Raw genomic sequence first — 17,760 nt, 5'->3', positions numbered from 1 at the left:
CTGCCACAGTACACAACAGAGTTTCAAAAGCAAGCCAAAGCCGTAGTGCCAGCATGCAAGCATTAGGCACGACTCCGTAACGTCACGACGCCACAAACAAGATCTTAACACACTCCTTCGGTACACTGAGAGGGTAACAAATTGCAGCACCTTTTCTGTGTCGTAGTGTTTGTCTGAATGCTTGAGTCTGTGTGTGTGTGTGTGTGTGTGTGTGTGTGTGTGTGTGTGTCTTCCCTAGAAGATGTCTTACAGGTCACTAGGTGGCTCTTTGGGGTGAGAGGGTTTAACCTCTCCTGATCCAGGCTGTCAGGCTGAGAAGATCCACCTGTGTCTTTTTACACAGCCAGACAATCAGATCCGTCAATCATTAATCCATCCATCTGACTCAAACAAAGTAATCTGGCTAAGGACTCTGCCAGGGGACCATCTCCATATACTAACGTTTATGTTTTGGAACGTTCAGTGAATTTTCATGTCAGTTTAATATATACCGACGTCTGGGAATATCTCAAGGAAAGGTTTTCAACAGCCTTCAATTTTGCATGCATGTGTGCATCTTGCTAAACCCACATTTTAAAATGTTATTGCCATATTATTCAAAAAATACAATAGGAAATAACAAATTCAACCTCTCATAATTCAAAGAACTATTAGAACATACATTTTATTGAATCATTTTTATTGTATTAAAAAAGTGCAGAAAAAAATGTAAAAACCACATAAAGCTTGCGGAGTGTGCACATGTAGAGGAAGCATTGTGGGGCTCCCAGGGAATAATAATGAGAATAATAATAATAAGAATAATAATAACAAAGCCGTCTTGCTTAGGTCACGGCAGGCCAGGCAGCGGTGGCTCTGTGGGGGGGCGAGACGCGAGTCTGGAAGGTTCAGAGGTGCTATTTTGGTTCCGTTTTATTTGGGTTCTTCGGCTCCTAAAGCAGCTGACACCACGGAGAGGTCACTGCTTCTCTCTTTCATTCTGTGCTTAAATCTCCTCTCCTTCCTCTGACAGAGCCGACGTGTGTGCAACACTCAACCCGAACGGATCAACGATGATTTTCAGTTTAAGACTGTGTTTTTAATGACGTTTGGGTTTGCTTATTGTTAACAAGTCAAAGATGGAAAACTAACATAAAGATCTGATTCTGTACAACACCTGGACTTTCAAAGGGCTTTAAGAAGCTCAGGTGCAACATAATACAAAAGACTATGTTCATTGGTGTAAAAAATACCATAAGATAAAAGGATTGTGAACTATGGTCTGACACAGGGATACACAGAAAGACCTCAAATGGCTGAAGGTGAAGAGAATTTATGAACCATCAACTGTGTTTCAAATCCAGTATTTGGTGGAGTGTTTATAATAACAGCTCCACGAACCCACAGTGCTGGACTATTGACAACAGCAAAGAGCAAATCAGATGAATCCAAAAACGAAAGTTGCTCAATCAGTAATTTCACTCAAAACAACTTGCAGCACAGTTTTGCTCTTTGCATTCTAATAAATACAAGTACACGAATGGCAGGAGTGATGGTGGGTTGTTTATACAGCATGGGCCAGTGGTTAACAGTGAAGAAGACCATGACCGGAGCAGACTCCAGGCAAAACTGTTGTGGCGTGGTGAGGAGAATCGAAACATTAGTCATGATGGGAAGCAGCCAGTGCCGGAAGAGAGACACTCAGGTCAGAGGCTTCAGCTCTGAGGATCTGGGGAGAAGAGGAGAATCTCTCTGGGAAACTCATTGGCATATTAAACAGCTCTGGGTCATGGGGTTCAGATTCGGGGACCGGACAGGGATTTGGCATCACCCGTGACAACCCCCCACGCCCCCCTGGGCCAATCAGTGGCCAATAGAGACGTTCAAGCCTTAGAAATAATTGGTGAGTGAGTCTGTATGTTTGTGCACACGCATGCATGTGTGTGTGTTTGTGTGTCCACACTCGTGCTCTAAAATACCAGCACTACCAATCATTGCAAACACATTATCATACAAAAGTATCAGGCAGGGCAACAGAGGGCAGACACCGCTTGTCTAAAAAGAGATGCAGTACAGATCCTTCTCCACCCCCTCCACCACCCCTCCACCTTCTGAAGCTCCTGACCCCCCAGCCCAATCTCCATCAAGGCAGGCCAGAAGGACAACAAAAGTGCATCCACTGCATCCACCGCACTTCATCCACTTGCTGAAGATTTTGCACAGGTTGAGCTGAAACTCTTCCTACGACACGGGCATGGATTAATTTAGACGGCCACTTTTCACCGGCACAGAGGTTCATAAAAACAGGCATCCAAGTAGGCCTTGAAAATCAGTGCGTACAGAAATGGGGGCAGTCATGGCCTAGCGGTTAGGGAACTGGTCTTGTGACCGGAGGGTCGCAGGTTCGATTCCCAGACCTGAGGCCATGACTGAGGTGCCCCTGAGCAAGGCCCTAACCCTCTATTGCTCACTTGTATAAAAATGTAAGTCGCTCTGGATAAGGGCGTCTGCCAAATGCCATAAATGTAAATGTAAATGCTGTTTGAGGCTTTGGGATGAAGATGGCGTGTAAGAGGAGTTGGGGAGAGTGCAAGAACATCAATGGGCACAGCCATGTCAGCTATCAAGGCACCGCAGAAGGACACGATGGCATGGCCCTGCTCTTCTTTCGAAAAGGCTTTTCTGTTGACTCCTCTTGACAAACATAACTGATACATATTAAGTATATGTATCTTTTATATAAGTATAAAAGAAATCTACGTCTGGGTATTGTTGATGTTGCAATCAGATAACGAGAACTTGATGGTATGTGCTTGATGGGAAAATACAATAACTGAAACAGGAAAGTCTTCTCTACTACCAGTAAGATGTTTCTCGAAACTAAAGTAAGAATGTCATTTGAACTAAAAAAAAAAGTTGGTGAGGTTCACATATCATCTTAAGTAATTTCAACAAATTCAGCTCCAATGTATTCCTAACTTATTTTCCTTTGTTGATGTAACTTACTATTTTACGTTTCTTGTCCACTGTACTAACTTGTTTAATGAACGCATGCACACTTCAAGTTAGTAGCATTTGCTCCGGGGTTTCCCGGCTGTGCAGGAGCTTATGCACGTTTGCAAGTCCTTTAGCTACCGCAACTGCACAAGGTATGGAGTAGGCCTATATTTTCAGTAGTAAGTCATGTTGCAGATAAATTTACTTATTTTCTCAAGATTGTATACTTAAAGGGTCAAAGTAATTATTGAGGTTAAAATCAAATGTTTCAATATAATAAGCCAAATAACACTTATGTATGACTATATGCCCAGCTGTCGAAACAAAATATGACATCTTGTATAAACAGGTATAGAAAATGTTATTTTCAAATAAGTCAACAAATAAGTAAAACTTTCAACAAAGTTTTAATGTGTGTTAATGGTCTAATTTCCACAAAAGGCCAATGCAGTTAAGGTATAGCAGTGTTAGCATAGTTCTAAATGTATGCAGACGTTCTTACATTAGCCTGGTAGTGTATAAGTAAAGGACATTATTGTCAAATAATCATTTCGAGATGTTGTAAATGTCCTGATTCTGATTTAGCAACAAAGCAAATGGAAAAATAAACCATAGACGGTCTAACGGGTCCTCACATTTGCTACTTTAGCTAGCAGGCTAGCTAGCAACCACCGGCATGTGGAAAAGAGGCCTCCCGCCCAGTGCCGCTTAAATTAACACATATTCTGAGTGAATGTTCTTCACTTTAGGCTTTAGTGTCCTGCTGTGTATTTCGATATGAATGTTTCCGTGACACTGTAATATGTAAATATTTAAGCAGTTCTCTCATCATTGATATTTTTAATATTGTATGTCTGTCTATGCTTATTTGTGCTTCTTGGCAAACGTCTAACTTGCAAAACACTTGGTAATGACATTGACTCCTGTAGTTAGTAGTAGTCTGACTTAATGGTATCTTGAATTCTGGCCTATCCATACTATTACCTAGCATGAATTCTGTGATCAGATGCAAAGCACTTTTGTAAGTCACTCTGGATAAGAGCGTCTGCTAAATGCCGTAAATGTAAATGTTAATAGATGCTGCTTTTATGTACATTTTAATGTTGTAATGAAATGTGAAATGTTGTAATACTTTTTAATAAATGTTTTAATAATGTTCATCTTGTTGGATTGTGTTCTTTATTGCTATACAAATACTATATTTATTGACTTTGTCTTAAAATATTAAGTTGACTGGACTCATTTTTATTGTTGTGATAGCTTTTGTTCTCCCAACTAGCACTGCTTTGTCCTGTAATTAATTCTATGGACAAAATATTTTAAGTGAACTCGTAATGTAACTTTATATTCTGAGTTGGGCAGACTTTTGAGTGAAAAGTTCAATTTACTCAAAAAATCACTTGTAATAAGTTGACAATTTTTTATTTTTATTTTGCTGAACTTTTTTTTTTTTACAGTGCAGAAAAAACCCACCCAGAGGTGTCACGGCTACTGTCAACATCTCCATGCATGGATCTGACCTGCAAACTACATAGAAATAGCTAAAGCAGTTTTTATATATAAACTAATTGATGCCAAAAACTAAATATAAGGTTTGCTTTGGGTAGCAACAGCACCAGTGCAGCACATATGTTGGCACATACCGTAGCAGGGGAGGAGGGGGAGGAGAGGGGGCGGGGCTAGCTGAGTGGCAAGGTTGGCTGTGTCCAGAGAGAAGCAGCTGAAAGATACACAGAGCCCTTTCTCATTCGCCACGTTGGGTTTCAGGCCCGTCGCCACTTTGTTCGACCATCCCCATCGCAACAACCTCACGCCTGTGGACCTTCTTACAGACGGGACATGCAGACGATGAAGATAAGCCGGCTCCTGATTGGCCCGCTGGGAGCTGCGGTTCAGCCACTTCACTGACTCTTAAAGCCTATGAATGGGCGAAGCTGCTCCTGACACCTTAATGGCTGTTAAGGTTGGCTGGGGTCGATGGGGGTGCGCCATGCCCGCACAATGGCTGAGCAGATTAAGCGCGCCTCTTGGACACAGCTCTCACAGAGGAGCTGGGGCCTCGTCTCCATTTCGATCCACCATCCTTTTCTTCTACCCAGCAAAGGGTGACAAAGGTTTCTCAATGTTCTCCCACTCAGGCTCCGCAGCGGAACTCTTCAGATGCTGGCCCAGGGCCGTGAGGGGGCGGGACTCCACGGGGTTGCCCTTTATGCTAGCAGGGGACTCTTAGCACACTCCCCAACACTGGAGAGAGAGAGAAGAGAAATGAACTGTTTCAACTTCAGTGGCTCACGACTCCTCAAGGCAAGCGAACACAAGAACACCTTTGTCCGATCCCACGAGGGGTCCGCAGGATCAGACACTCGCACACCATTCATTCACAAATCACAGACATATTCGGCATATAGTGCCTGCCCAACTACTTTCCACCAGTGTAAGCTTGGGTCTGGCATTGCTTAAAAATAATCACCATCAGCTGCTGTCCACAACCAACAACTTCCCCATCCAGCTTTCCCAGAAAGGCATAAGAAAGGGGACACAGAAAGAACCGAAAGTGATGAGCACTCTTGAATAGATCTTGTATCTGAGAGGATACCGTATCTGCTCTATGCCTACATTTAAGCCCAATCTCAAAACCTTTGAGTGTTTTTTCATGTCTGCCCTAAAAATGGCATCATGGCCTTCGGCATGACCCTAACCGATAATGCGGAGCTATGTGCTACGTTTCCAGAGGGCTGCATCTCCAGCTTCCAGACTGAAGACCCTGCTGTCTGCTTCAGTGCAGCAGCCTCCACTGTAATGGTTATTGGGCTTATGAGTTCTGATCTGTGGCTTTTTCATACCATAATAGCAGATCATGAAGGCCACGCGTGGGGCAAAACCACAGTTTGCGTACACTGTTGCATACACTGTTACGTACACTGTTGCACAAAACCGAGAGCTTCCTGGGCTTGATAAAGCACAAAGAAAGCTACTTTTCCAAGTGACATCATAGAAATAAATCCTCCCATCCCCTGTGATAGGGGCCTCTGTAATCCCAAATGGTACTAGAGGATTGAAGAAAGCTTCAATCAGACTTGCCCCGTGCAGGTCCAGTGAGACATCAGGCATTGAGCTACTGTACTTCTTCAGAACATTCCTAGCACAGTAACCCACTCAAATGAATCCAGCAAACAAGCCGATAATTTATGCCGATTCTCTGAACAGCACAGGGATTGCTCTCCGGGACGGAGGGGCGGTGGACGGCCACCCCCGGCCGAACCGAGGAGGTCAGCGGAGACGTGAGCAGGCTGAGCGCCGACATCAAAGTGGTGGAGCGAGGGAAATCAGCGGGGCCAGAACTGGAGTAAGTTCTGGGCCTCCTCCAGCACGCACCGAGCTAGACGACTGGATCTCTGAGGGTCTGGAGGCCAGTCGTCCGGGCTGGATGAAGGTAGTGTGGCTCCGGCTCGGCCCCGGCTCGTCTGACACGTTCCCACAGTTGCTCTGTATGGGAGAGAAACGTCTGGGAACTGCTCATTTTCCTCTGAAATGCTGGGAGCCTCCATGGTCCACTGTTTTATTCAGAAGCACTTGGCAAGACAGGAATGGCTGTGTTACAATCTTTCCATCTACAAGGAAGCTGATGCGCGTAGGCAATGGCCCAGAAAGAGAAAGTGGAAGAAAAAGAGAGAAAGTGAGGCAGAAAGATGAAGAGAGGGAGTGATCATATAAGTCCCAACAAACCTAGACACTTTGGTCTGATTGCTTCACGTATGGTGGTGAGTCTTCCAAGCATGTTTGCACAATGCCCCGTAATCTGATTACTTCACTTTCACTTACTGCAATTAAGGACTCAGAATTCTAAAATGTGACTCAGGCCAAGAGCATGAAAGAGCATGACAGGATTTAAATTAAAAATGTGAGCAGGATAAAGGCATTTTTGCTTCGTCTAACCTATAATTCCATTAATTCAATAATGCAAAATGAAATCACTATGCAAAGGTTTTTCCATATGTAAGTTCCCCATTGGTGTCCCATTGTTTGTGCGGTGTAATCAAGGTGAATCAAAGCCACTTACGAAATTAACAAACATCATACTCAGAAAACAGAAACGTACCCATCTACCTACTCTTGCAAACACCAGTAGAATTTTTTATAGTATAGTATTATAGTATTTACTACTGTAAGAACTACAGTATATAAAACAAATATAAGACCTATTTAAAACCTGTAAATCGTGAAATCTTTGTCTTAATGTAGTGAGGTATTAACTTTTGTAACCAAACCTAAACTGTTTTATGCTGAGACAAGAGCACAGGTGCTGTCAATCCCCTCTGTGCCCTCTCTCAGCTTAGCAAGCATTCAGTGGCAACAAAAGTATCTAAACCGAGTGTCAAAACTTTGCTTGTCCCCTAGCACCCAAGCACGAGCTGTTAAAAGTGTTGAGAGAAGCCTGCACACCTGCGATGTTCACTGGAGCACACTGTCGTGCACTATCAGAGCCTGGTGAACGCCGTCCGTTCCTGGGCCTGCTAATCTGATAGGGACCCTCATCATTCTTCAAGGTTTACGTCCCGGTTGAGAAATGTTGTGGCTAGCAGGCTGGATTTTGATACGTCAACATCAGAGGCTCTCAAACGGTTCTCTAAGATTCCCGCCGCTAAGATGCACGGTTAGTGTTTTTCGTGACCTTCTTTAACTGACTCAGATCAAGGGCTGGATCAGTATTTGTATTTGGTCTGTGGCGCAGACCAGTGAGAGTGTTCAAGCCCTGCTAGCACCCACTGACCAGCTTCCTGCAAAGCCACAGGTCAAAATTCAGCTCCTGCTATAAAGTTCTATTAGTAGATTTATATTGGGCTCCATTCAGTTTTAAATGCCTGAGCAACAGTCAGCAAAGGCCGAACAAAGACGTCGGTGGCCCACAGTGCCTGCTCATAATCCCCTGCTTGATCTCTTCGGATTAGGGATTAAACTCGAACTTGGATTACTTGTTTTGTCGTTTTTTTGCAGGTCAGGGTTGACCAAACAACAATTGTAATTAGCACCAACTAGGTTACAGCTGGCTAACGAAGGGGCAGTGAGCCCCCAGCGGCGAGCAGGGGGACGTGAAGCAGAGCAGGGTTTGGGTTACAGCCTAGCGCTCTGATAAAAATACCTCCACGGATGAACATGTAGACAGTTTGAATCTCTCCCCCCTTAAAGCTGCGAGGACCCCAGCAGGGAGCGTGGGTCGGTTTGGGAGGGGGGGGGGGGCACAATGGGAACCAGATGGCTCATGAGAAATGCCGCAAATGTGTCTGCAGGAACGTGTGTGTGTGTGTGTGTGTGTGAGAGAGAGAGAGAGAGAGAGAGAGAGAGAGAGAGAGAGAAGGGAAGAAAGAGAAAGAAGCTGAGAGGCCATATTCCACTGTTGGGTGTCTATAGTGGTTCAGATGTTTGCAGCTTATGTCCGCGGAGCTGCTAGAGAAGGCCCAGGTCACAGTTCAGCCATTGTTGCAACAGGCCGGCTGAACCACAGCTTGCTCGAATGCAAAACAAACAGAGAGGTTTAAAATGTAATCAGGCATCAGCCTGTATGAATTTTTCAATATCTCGGTCTGTGCAGAAGCTGGCGTGTCACAACAGACAATAGATACTGGCTACCTCGCAGATATGTGTGGTCTCACGGAGTAGCTGGCTGATTCGTGAGCCTTTGCTTGAGCCACTGTAAGTGACATCCTTCCGTCTCTTTGGACAAAATGTCCACTCTTGTGGCTTAACAGATGTTCTACGGGTGGTAAGAGTGAGCTACAGATTGCAAGATAAGCAATCTTTACAGCAGGAGGACAGTGTCAGTAATATGGGCCAACAGAGAGGAATAAACAGCATCTGGCAGAAGAATTTCTTATCATCGGCATCACCCAGCATGGTAAAGCCATCTCAGGGACCCTGCTGACAGGGACAGAGGTGCAGGCTGGGTAAACAGCAGCCAGCACTGCAACATGTGGGTCTCTGAAAGCATGCTAGTCCAGGCCTGGCGTCATCGCCTTACCGGCACGAAGCGTCACGTGAGGTACGAGAAGGCTAAACTGCAGTCCAAACCCATTACGAAACGGCCAACTCGCAGTCCAAGAGGGCTAACCTGCAGCCTCAAACTTACAAGAAGTTTGGAAAAAGAGCGTGAATTACAAGGTGAGTCACAGCGTACGGCCTTTGCTTCAGGACCATCTTGGAAACGGAGAAAGTCCACTTGGTGAAAGCTGTTGCTTCCTTTTATTTGTGTTTTCCAACCTCCCGCGTCACTTCAGTGTTGAAATCTTATCAGTGACCTGGGGAGCTGTAAGCCCCTATGTGTCTGAGGGCTGTCAGGACATGGAGACCCAGCTGGGGCGTAGATAGCATCGCCCTCACCGCCATGCGCTCCTGGATCTGTGGCTCCAACACCCCCCCCCCCCCCCCCCAACTCCTCAACCACGCCCCCCATACCAAACCCGCCCCCTTCTCCAGTCCCCTTCTCCGCATGTCCTGCTGTGTTTGGGTTGAGCCTCTGCCTTCTGGCAGGCCCATGTTTCCCTTGGCTGCTGAACGTGACTCTAACTCCATTAGAGCGCAGGAACGAGGGGACGAGGGAGACCGGACCGGGCCCGCAGCCCCCTGTTACACGAATGTCTGTCTGTGTGTACTGGGACGCTGACGAGACCGCTCTGCGGGTGGACTGGCTGCCTGCCCCTCGGGTCAGAGCGTCCAGGAGCCCTGAGCCGGGGTCGCTACGCTGAGCTAAGTGGGGACGATGTGAGTCATTCTTAGGATAGTGGAGCTGTCACGCAGTCTGTCACACAACTGATTTCGATGGCCCAGAATCCCTTGCGTGGCTTACGACAGTCACACACGCTAACGAGTCACCTGGCATAGGGTCTGGAAAAGAAGACATCCTGCAGGTGCTTGAGTGAACCTCTGCTCACTGGACCGGCGTGATAAACTCAAGTCCGGACATATAAATATCCCTTCCCCCAGCAGAATACAGGGGGAAAGAATGAGTCGAGACAAAAGACTGGAAAAAGTGCACTCAAAGTGCAGGCCTATCCTCTGAGACCCACCTGAACAGGACTGTCCTCTGGGTCCCACCTGAACAAGACTGTCCTTTGGGTCCCACCTGAGCAGAACTGTCCTCTGCATCCCACCTGAGCAGGACTGTCCTCTGGGTCCCACCTGAACAGGACTGTCCTCTGCGTCCTACCTAAGCAGGACTGTCCTCTGCCTCCCACCTGAGCAGGACTGTCCTCTGGGTCCCACCTGAACAGGACTGTCCTCTGCGTACCACCTAAGCAGGACTGTCCTCTGCGTCCCACCTAAGCAGGACTGTCCTCTGCGTCCCACCTGAGCAGGACTGTCCTCTGCGTCCCACCTGAGCAGGACTGTCCTCTGCGTCCCACCTGAGCAGGACTGTCCTCTGGGTCCCACCTGAACAGGTCTGTCTTCCGAGTCATGCCTGAGAGGGACCTTCCGCTGGGTCTCTGGCGCAAACACATGATTCCACAAATACCAGAGTGCAGCATGATGAGACAAACCCGAAGAAGAATGCAGGACAGATGAGAGGACGGCGTGCCACAAACTGCCAGCATGGATGTGGATGATGTGGAGAGAGCTGGGAAGTGGCGCTGATGCTCAGGAACAGCTGTGAACGTGCTCAGGCTGTCCCTCTGTCACCCCTCTCCCGCCCCCACCAAACACACACACACACACACACACACACACACACACACACAGTAACGTTGTTTACGGCCTGGAAAGGCGCAAGGAATTATTGAGAATTTACGATTCCAAAAGTCCCCCGTACACACTCTTGCATTTTTTTGGAAAACGGTGTTTCAAATTGTCAGCCCAAAGGCCAGAGCGCACTAATACCGGTGTGTAGGGATTTAGGGGCGGCGTAAATCTCCGTTTGAGGGGCGTTGGTAAATCACTCAAGGTGAAGTGGAAGCTGCCTGGAGCCGTTTCCATAACAGCTCGTTAAAAAGACGACGTCCCTCCGACCTCTCGTCGCCTGTCATTTGGGTCGAGGCTCTCCTGAAGGGCGTCCCGCACGGACACACCAGAGTACCCGGCGCCGTTAGCCGCATGTACCTGTGTGTGTTATGTGTGTTAGTCCACATCTACCTTCCATTGCAGGGGGAGCATCACCGCCCAGAACACAGAAAGCATCACCACAGAAAACAATGCTTGTGTTCGCATTAAATCACATCGGTTAATTTGTTGTCCAGAACAGAAAAGGGCAAATATCATCGTGCTCACGTGCTAATCCTATTGTTTCTGCTACTTCGGCCTTTTAAATCAGTATGGCTCCTTTTATAGAGAAGTTTTACGAACATTGACATGCTAAGTCAAATATCAGTTAATTAGAAAGGTATGTCAATTTCATAGAAAAGTCCGCTGTACACATTTAAACGGTCTGCATAATTGAAACAAGAACTGCAAATGTGCAGCGAGGAGTCGACACTGTTTGTGTGGTGTTTGGATGTCTTTAACTTCAGGCGTTAACCCTGTGAGCCCCACTCCATCACGTCTCTCTGTTATGGGACCATAACCACAATGTGCTTTTAACTACCTACCATGAAGTGGGCTGGAATTAAAATGGAGGCACTGGCTGGGATTGTTAGAGCGGCTCGCCTCACAAACAAAACAAAGTCAATCACTGGCCTGCTCGCTCCCACCGTCCAGGCCCTTTGAAAAGCCCTCGCGTGTGCACGCCGAGTGCGGAAGAGCTTAACAGAAATAAACGGAGGGCCTGGGGTTTTTAACAGGACCACACGCCGGGCCTGATCCGAATGAATCGCCGCCCCGGCCCCGTTTTGACATCGTTCGGCCTGGCCTTGCCGTGCTGATTACGACGAATCGCCGTGTCAAGTGCTCCTCCGGTATCGTTGAACCATGCGCTCATGCGGTAAACACGCCACCTCACTGCGCGGAGCCTGGGTTAGCGGCGAGTCCAGGGGCGCGCTGAGGCGTGGGAAGGTCTGGGACTCAGCCGCCTGCTTCGGGCTGCGTTGGAGGGTCGTGGTTGGCCAACCTCACGCGCCACGCCCTGCTGCCCCTCAGAGTCAGCCGTGTGACTATGGTTCGAAACCTCGAATTGCGGCGTGTACGGCTCCCCACAAGCGTGCTAAATGACACAGATTGCTAATGACACGCCGAGTGACTCATCAGTCATGTGTACCGCACGCTAAAACCAAAACATTTCTAAACAGCCCCGTCTGTGATGTCGGATGTATTAAAGCACCAAGCCGGAGACACGCTAGTTAATTCAGGATGCAGGTGGGTTTGTGATGAACACAATCATCGAGGCTAGTGGAGAAACCTTACCATTCTCACCACCACAGGAATGACAATGTGCCAAGAAAGCAAGAGACATGGGTGGGGGGGGGGGGGGGGGGGGGGGGTGTGTGGGGGGGGGGTTGGGGGGACTGGGGGTCATGGAGCGTAAACTAATGGATTATCAAGACGGAGACTCTCAAACTTGTATTTCAGTCAGGACCTGTCTCACTCCATTCCAGCGCCATCAATCTGAGCCCTTTCAGCAGATTTATACCGAAGACAGTGCAGATAGAAAGAGGACTGAGCTGCCCAGGAGATTCACGTGTTCACCTCTGAATGTTTGAGGAGCTCTCGGCCGCTGATAACAATTGTTCGAATCAGCTGGAAACTCCAGTCGACTTTTCAAAAGGCCCGTTAAGGTTAGGGTTATGTTTCTAGAACTTGCTTAACCATGTAGTTATGCAGTGTAGTTATGTCCTGTCTCAGTTAAAGATTTGGAATTTGAAAGTGTGTAATGTATATGTTGCAGTGAATGTGTTAAAACTGGTGATTCTGTGTGTCTGTTGTTCTAATGCCAAGCAAAGATATCGATATGACCAGATTTCAGTCAAACTGCTAAAGTAAAATCATTCAAGAACCTTCAAAAAGTTAAATGAGTGCAGTACAGTCTTTTACTGTACATCTTTATAGTTTTTGTAGTAGTTTTGTAGCACAAAATATAGGTGCATATATTTCTATATATCTCAGTATTTATTGTCTGTTTGCACCAGAGTGTGACTTTGACTTTGAAAAAGAACAAACAATATGTGAACACCAACACTGTGGGTCTGGGTCAGCTTTCAGTTCAAAAGTACAATTAAACTGTCTGATCACTTCTGCACTCCAGGTGGAAGTGCATAAAAGCTACACTGGATACACACATGCTAAGTAGGTCAGATTGCTGTGTGTCATCAGCCTCACCCCGCCCTGACCCGCTGACACTCCACTTCCAAGGGGTGATTTATAATGACCCATAGCATTGTGGCATAACTACGAATGGCTTGGGCGTATTCCTCTGAATGTGTTCATGTCATGGTGGCTGAGGGAGAGGACCTTCTGACACCATGATGACCAATAGATGGACACAATGAAATGAGTTTATGTGTACAGGCCAAGGGCCCTGGTGTCAACACAACATTATAGAAGTTCTCTTGCATTTCTCTTTCTTTACACATATACACATAAACACACACACATATTGAAGAGACAGGTGGTTGGCGTCCAGTCAAAGAAGGTGCAGCTGTCTACATACTGCACACCTGTAGCCTAAGCCTAAAAATACAGACAGAGAGAAAAATACACTGAAAGAAATACACAAAGAGAGAAAGACAAAGAGGTAGAGAGAGATACAGAGAGAGAGAGAGAGAGAGAGAGAGAGAGAGAGAGAAAGACACAGGGTATTGATTCTGGCCCCACCTTTCTCCCAGACAGGGCAGCAATCCCCCAGACATGCAGCAGACCAGAAATAGTGATCCTATCATTCCTACCAAGAATGCTGAGTGGATGAGGACAGGTCGCAGGGAGGGGGGAGAAGCCGCCGTTCTCCTGCCAATGCTGAGGTAAAATAACTTCTACATGCGGCTCTTCCTATCTCACTGTTCCATAATGTTCCACACAGATGGCCCGGCTGTTCACGCGGACCACACATGTAGATCACCAAGATTACACCAATAGTGATTGCCTACGTCCAATTCATGAATGTCGGAATTTTTTTTTCCCCATAGGTTCTGTGAATCCGTGTAGCCCTTTTTTTCACTGCAGTCGGTACTCCAATCAGAGAGGTGAAACTGGGGCAGGTGTCTGAGCCGCTCTGCTTCATCTCAGCTCTCTCCTCTCATCGTCATGATCCGCCCATCAGACAGGAAACAAAATCAAAGCCCAGGGCAAATTGCTGTGGAGTTTTTCCAGAAGTTTCTGCAGGTTGTTTTTTCACATACAGTCGGAAGAGCTAGCAGGGAGAGAACTTTGCGTCGATCTTTGGGTGGAGACTGTCATCAGCGCCCTAAAATAACGCGGCGTGAAGTACAAACGAAAACCTGATGGCAGCCAGCTCAATTGGTTTCACGGGTGAGGGTGGTTTTGGCCCTGTGCCACATGTACTTGACTGTACCATACCACAGCGCTGCTACGATGGTCATGATGGCAGCGAGCAGAAGAGTCTGGGGCGGCCATTTACGAAGTAACACACGTGAGAGGGAGCAGTGAGCATCGTTAGCGCAGTGTACACCCAGGAGAAAACACACCAACACACTCTGCTGCAACTGGAACCTGGTTTAAGATAAGACTCCTGTGGCATGGGGGGGGGGGGGGGGGGGGGGGGGGGTGAGAAGGTAATACACCCCGATCTCTCCCCCTTTCAGGTGGCCCGTAAAATACAAGCCAGGCTGATCCCCTCTGTAGCCGGGGCCGTTAACTCACGCCATATGTTCCGTTGGTCTTTAGCGGGACCCGCTGCGAAGGGGTGTGTGTGTGTGTGTGTGAGAAAGGGGAAAGGGGGTGAGTGCATTGGAGGTTGAGGCGTAGGGGGGGAGGGGGGGGGGCGTTCTAGCCTTGGCTAAGATTTACGAGACGCAAACACATGGCCCGGGCCGCTACAATCGACGCAGTGTGCTAAGCGCTGGCGCTGGCTCTGTGGAGTTAGCGAGGGCGGGTTAAGGTGCGCGGTGCCGTGGGGAGCAGGTAGGGCAGACATGAAAGCAGCGCGGCGCTGACCCGGCCGGGCTGCCCCACACCTCTGCTCGGGTCGTCAGCGCTCATGTACAAGTCGTCAGCCAGATGGCAGGCGGCTAGGCAGGCCCGTTACAGGAGAGTCTTGATCAGGCTGCACCACATGGCCCTCCAGTGCCAATTACACAAGATTTACTTCAGCAGCTCTAGATTACGCATAAATACCATTCGGCTAGAAAGGAACAAAATGCATTTAGGCTATTAAACTTAACTTATTTAAACTTGAATGTGATTGGCAAGAGGTGAGTGTGTCTGTATCTGTGTGTATGTGAAGCCATAATTTAGACGCGTATGCTTATAAATTGGTTGAGAAATGGAGCTTCAAGCATATGTAAAGGGCTCCAAATCAGTTGAGAGACAACTCCTCCACTCTATCGCAAATTCACATCATATCTAAACAATAAAGGATGTAAAAAGGGATGGGAATCTGGAAACCACAATGAGCCCTCGTTATAATTCACACAAATGTCAGTGCACGGCAGCACAATTCAACAGGACATTTTCAATAGTGGCCCAAATGAAAGGAAGCAAGTCAGAAGCTAGTAGCTTTTCCAGCGAAGGAGCAAACCAGTGAAAGAACGGTGACACTCCAGCACCACTGGGCTATAGTCAGGTGATCAGAAAGGCTTTATCATCGTCTTACACATCCACCATGGCAGCAGAGAGAGTGTCGTCTTACCCACCTATACAGGCGTGGACTCTCACTGATAACAGGGTTCTCAGGATGATACTGTGCTTCCTGCCCCTCCTGAAAAATGAAGGAAACATGAATGGAATTACAATCACAGTCACTGCAATGCTGCACACTGTCAAAACGTCCTCGGCACGTTTCAGTACCGTTACATGCACTCACTTCTCTCTCTGTAGTCATAATAGACCTGCTGCTCGGAAGCCGAAGGACGTTAATTAAAAAGTATTAAGACCGTCATCCCTGAGGAAATAAATAAATAAATCTACTTTCTAAATTAAATGAACAAATAATGATCCATTATCTTGCACTTGTTTGTTCCAGTTTAAGTTCCAATTATGGATGAGACTAAATATTAGCATTCACAGTCACACTGTCCTCAGTCACATGGCCCACGGTCACACCGCCTTTCCCAGTGACCATTACTGCTGCAAGAGTTACACTACCTGACACATATAGTTACAGTAACACCTCTGTTTACTCAAGGAGGCCCGATTCCTTTTGCTACAGCTGGTCTCGTATGAGGGTCAGGTTAGCTGAGATACTCTCCTTGTGGGACTATATTCATGTGTGGCCTTGACGTCCAAACAAGTGATCTCACAGCAGCCCGGCCCTTGACAGTTTACTATGACTTTTATGCAGCTGCTTGAAGGGTCTCTGGCGGCTTTGTGGAGGGGGGGGGGGTTGACTGCAAACTCCAAGCTCTGTGAGTGCAGAGCTCCAAGGGCCCCCAGCTCGCTATGCTCCCCTGGCCTCCGGGAGCAGAGGTCAGTGAGGGTCAGTGAGGGTCAGTGAGGGCACACACATAGGTCAGGTAAGCCCCAGAAATAGTGTGACAGACAGACAGGGTTGAGCCCACCAGACCTGTGATCCGCAACCCCTCAGATCACTGTTTCAACTAGAGATTAGCCTAGATGGTCAGAGGAACTGGCTCATGAATGAAAACGTTTGAATACACAGCAGGACAGAAGGCTGCACGGATAGAGAGACTCAAACCTAATCTCCTTGTCCACACAAAGCTCAGATCCCACAACAACCCGAGCTGCCATCTTTCTTCAGGTGACTATAATGCAAAGTCAAATATGATTCCACTGCAAGCCAATCACCTTCATGCTGCAAATCAAATTAAATGAATACGATGATTGGGACATTCTGCAGTCCTCCACCAGCGTGATAAGGCTTTCTCTGCTCAACTCTGCAGTGGAACTCATTATGTAACTTATTATGACTGTGGTCATAACTAGATTGACTCATTCAGACTAGTCCATGGAAAATCCAGTGCTGCCAAACACCAAGAGAGGCAGATGAGCCCAGCGTTGTGAGCACGGATAACTGGCAGAGCATGACCACCACACTGCAAACGCTTGCTATAAGTCCCCATACGTCGCCTTTGCCCCAGCAGGTACACTGTTTCGCTAACAGTTGGGGCGGTGGGTACAACCACAGCATTGTTCAAGCTGTACAACGGCATTTTGATGGCCCGTGCCATGCAGCACTGTGGTGGGCAGAGCGACCAGCCTGTGCCCCACGTGCACCTTCTGGCCCGCACGAGTCCCCGGCCACAGACCGGCACAGGCTGCCCGTGTCAGCACGGCCTTTTGTAAAAGCAACATGGCAGCAGTATGCAACTTAATCCCTGCGCTGTTGCAGCTAATCAGTAACTGGATCTGTTTCGTAATGAACTTCGTGCTTCCCCCTGCTCGTAACACTAGCCCAGCTACTAACCGTAACCTGGCTCCTCACTGCTCATGTGCTCATTATCAAATTAAACAGCAGGGCTAAAAATATGCACAAAGCACCCAAAGCGAACCGTTACCAGTCGCTTGCAGAGCAAGGCGGAAGCATACAAGAACCGAATGCTGGGAAAGAAACCATTATCTGCTTGACTGTCCCCAGGAGCAGTCTGCTTAGACCTGTCATCATGGGAACTGGCCATATAGTCTAACGTTTGACGTTGCAACTAGCTAGCATGGGCTCTCACTGTGACACCCTTGGCATTATCTTTCTGCCCATGGCTATGCTGGGGCAAAACTCCCGTAGTGAGGCAAATGACT

The 17,760-nt window shown here is 47.6% G+C and overlaps 1 protein-coding gene across 6 annotated transcripts in view; it reads right to left on the bottom strand.

The window, feature by feature from the left end:
* fhod3b (formin homology 2 domain containing 3b) overlaps positions 1-17,760 on the bottom strand; it is a 98,872-nt gene that overhangs the window by 68,192 nt on the left and 12,920 nt on the right. For all 6 annotated transcript variants that reach the window (XM_076970765.1, XM_076970766.1, XM_076970767.1 and 3 more), the window contains exon 3: positions 15,702-15,766. In XM_076970765.1, coding sequence (XP_076826880.1) covers positions 15,702-15,766 — 65 coding nt within the window. The remainder of the gene's footprint in view (positions 1-15,701; positions 15,767-17,760) is intronic.

Source organism: Brachyhypopomus gauderio, chromosome 13, assembly GCF_052324685.1.
Source record: "Brachyhypopomus gauderio isolate BG-103 chromosome 13, BGAUD_0.2, whole genome shotgun sequence".
NCBI classification, from domain to species: domain Eukaryota; kingdom Metazoa; phylum Chordata; class Actinopteri; order Gymnotiformes; family Hypopomidae; genus Brachyhypopomus; species Brachyhypopomus gauderio.
This window is presented reverse-complemented; position numbering and strand designations above follow the sequence as displayed.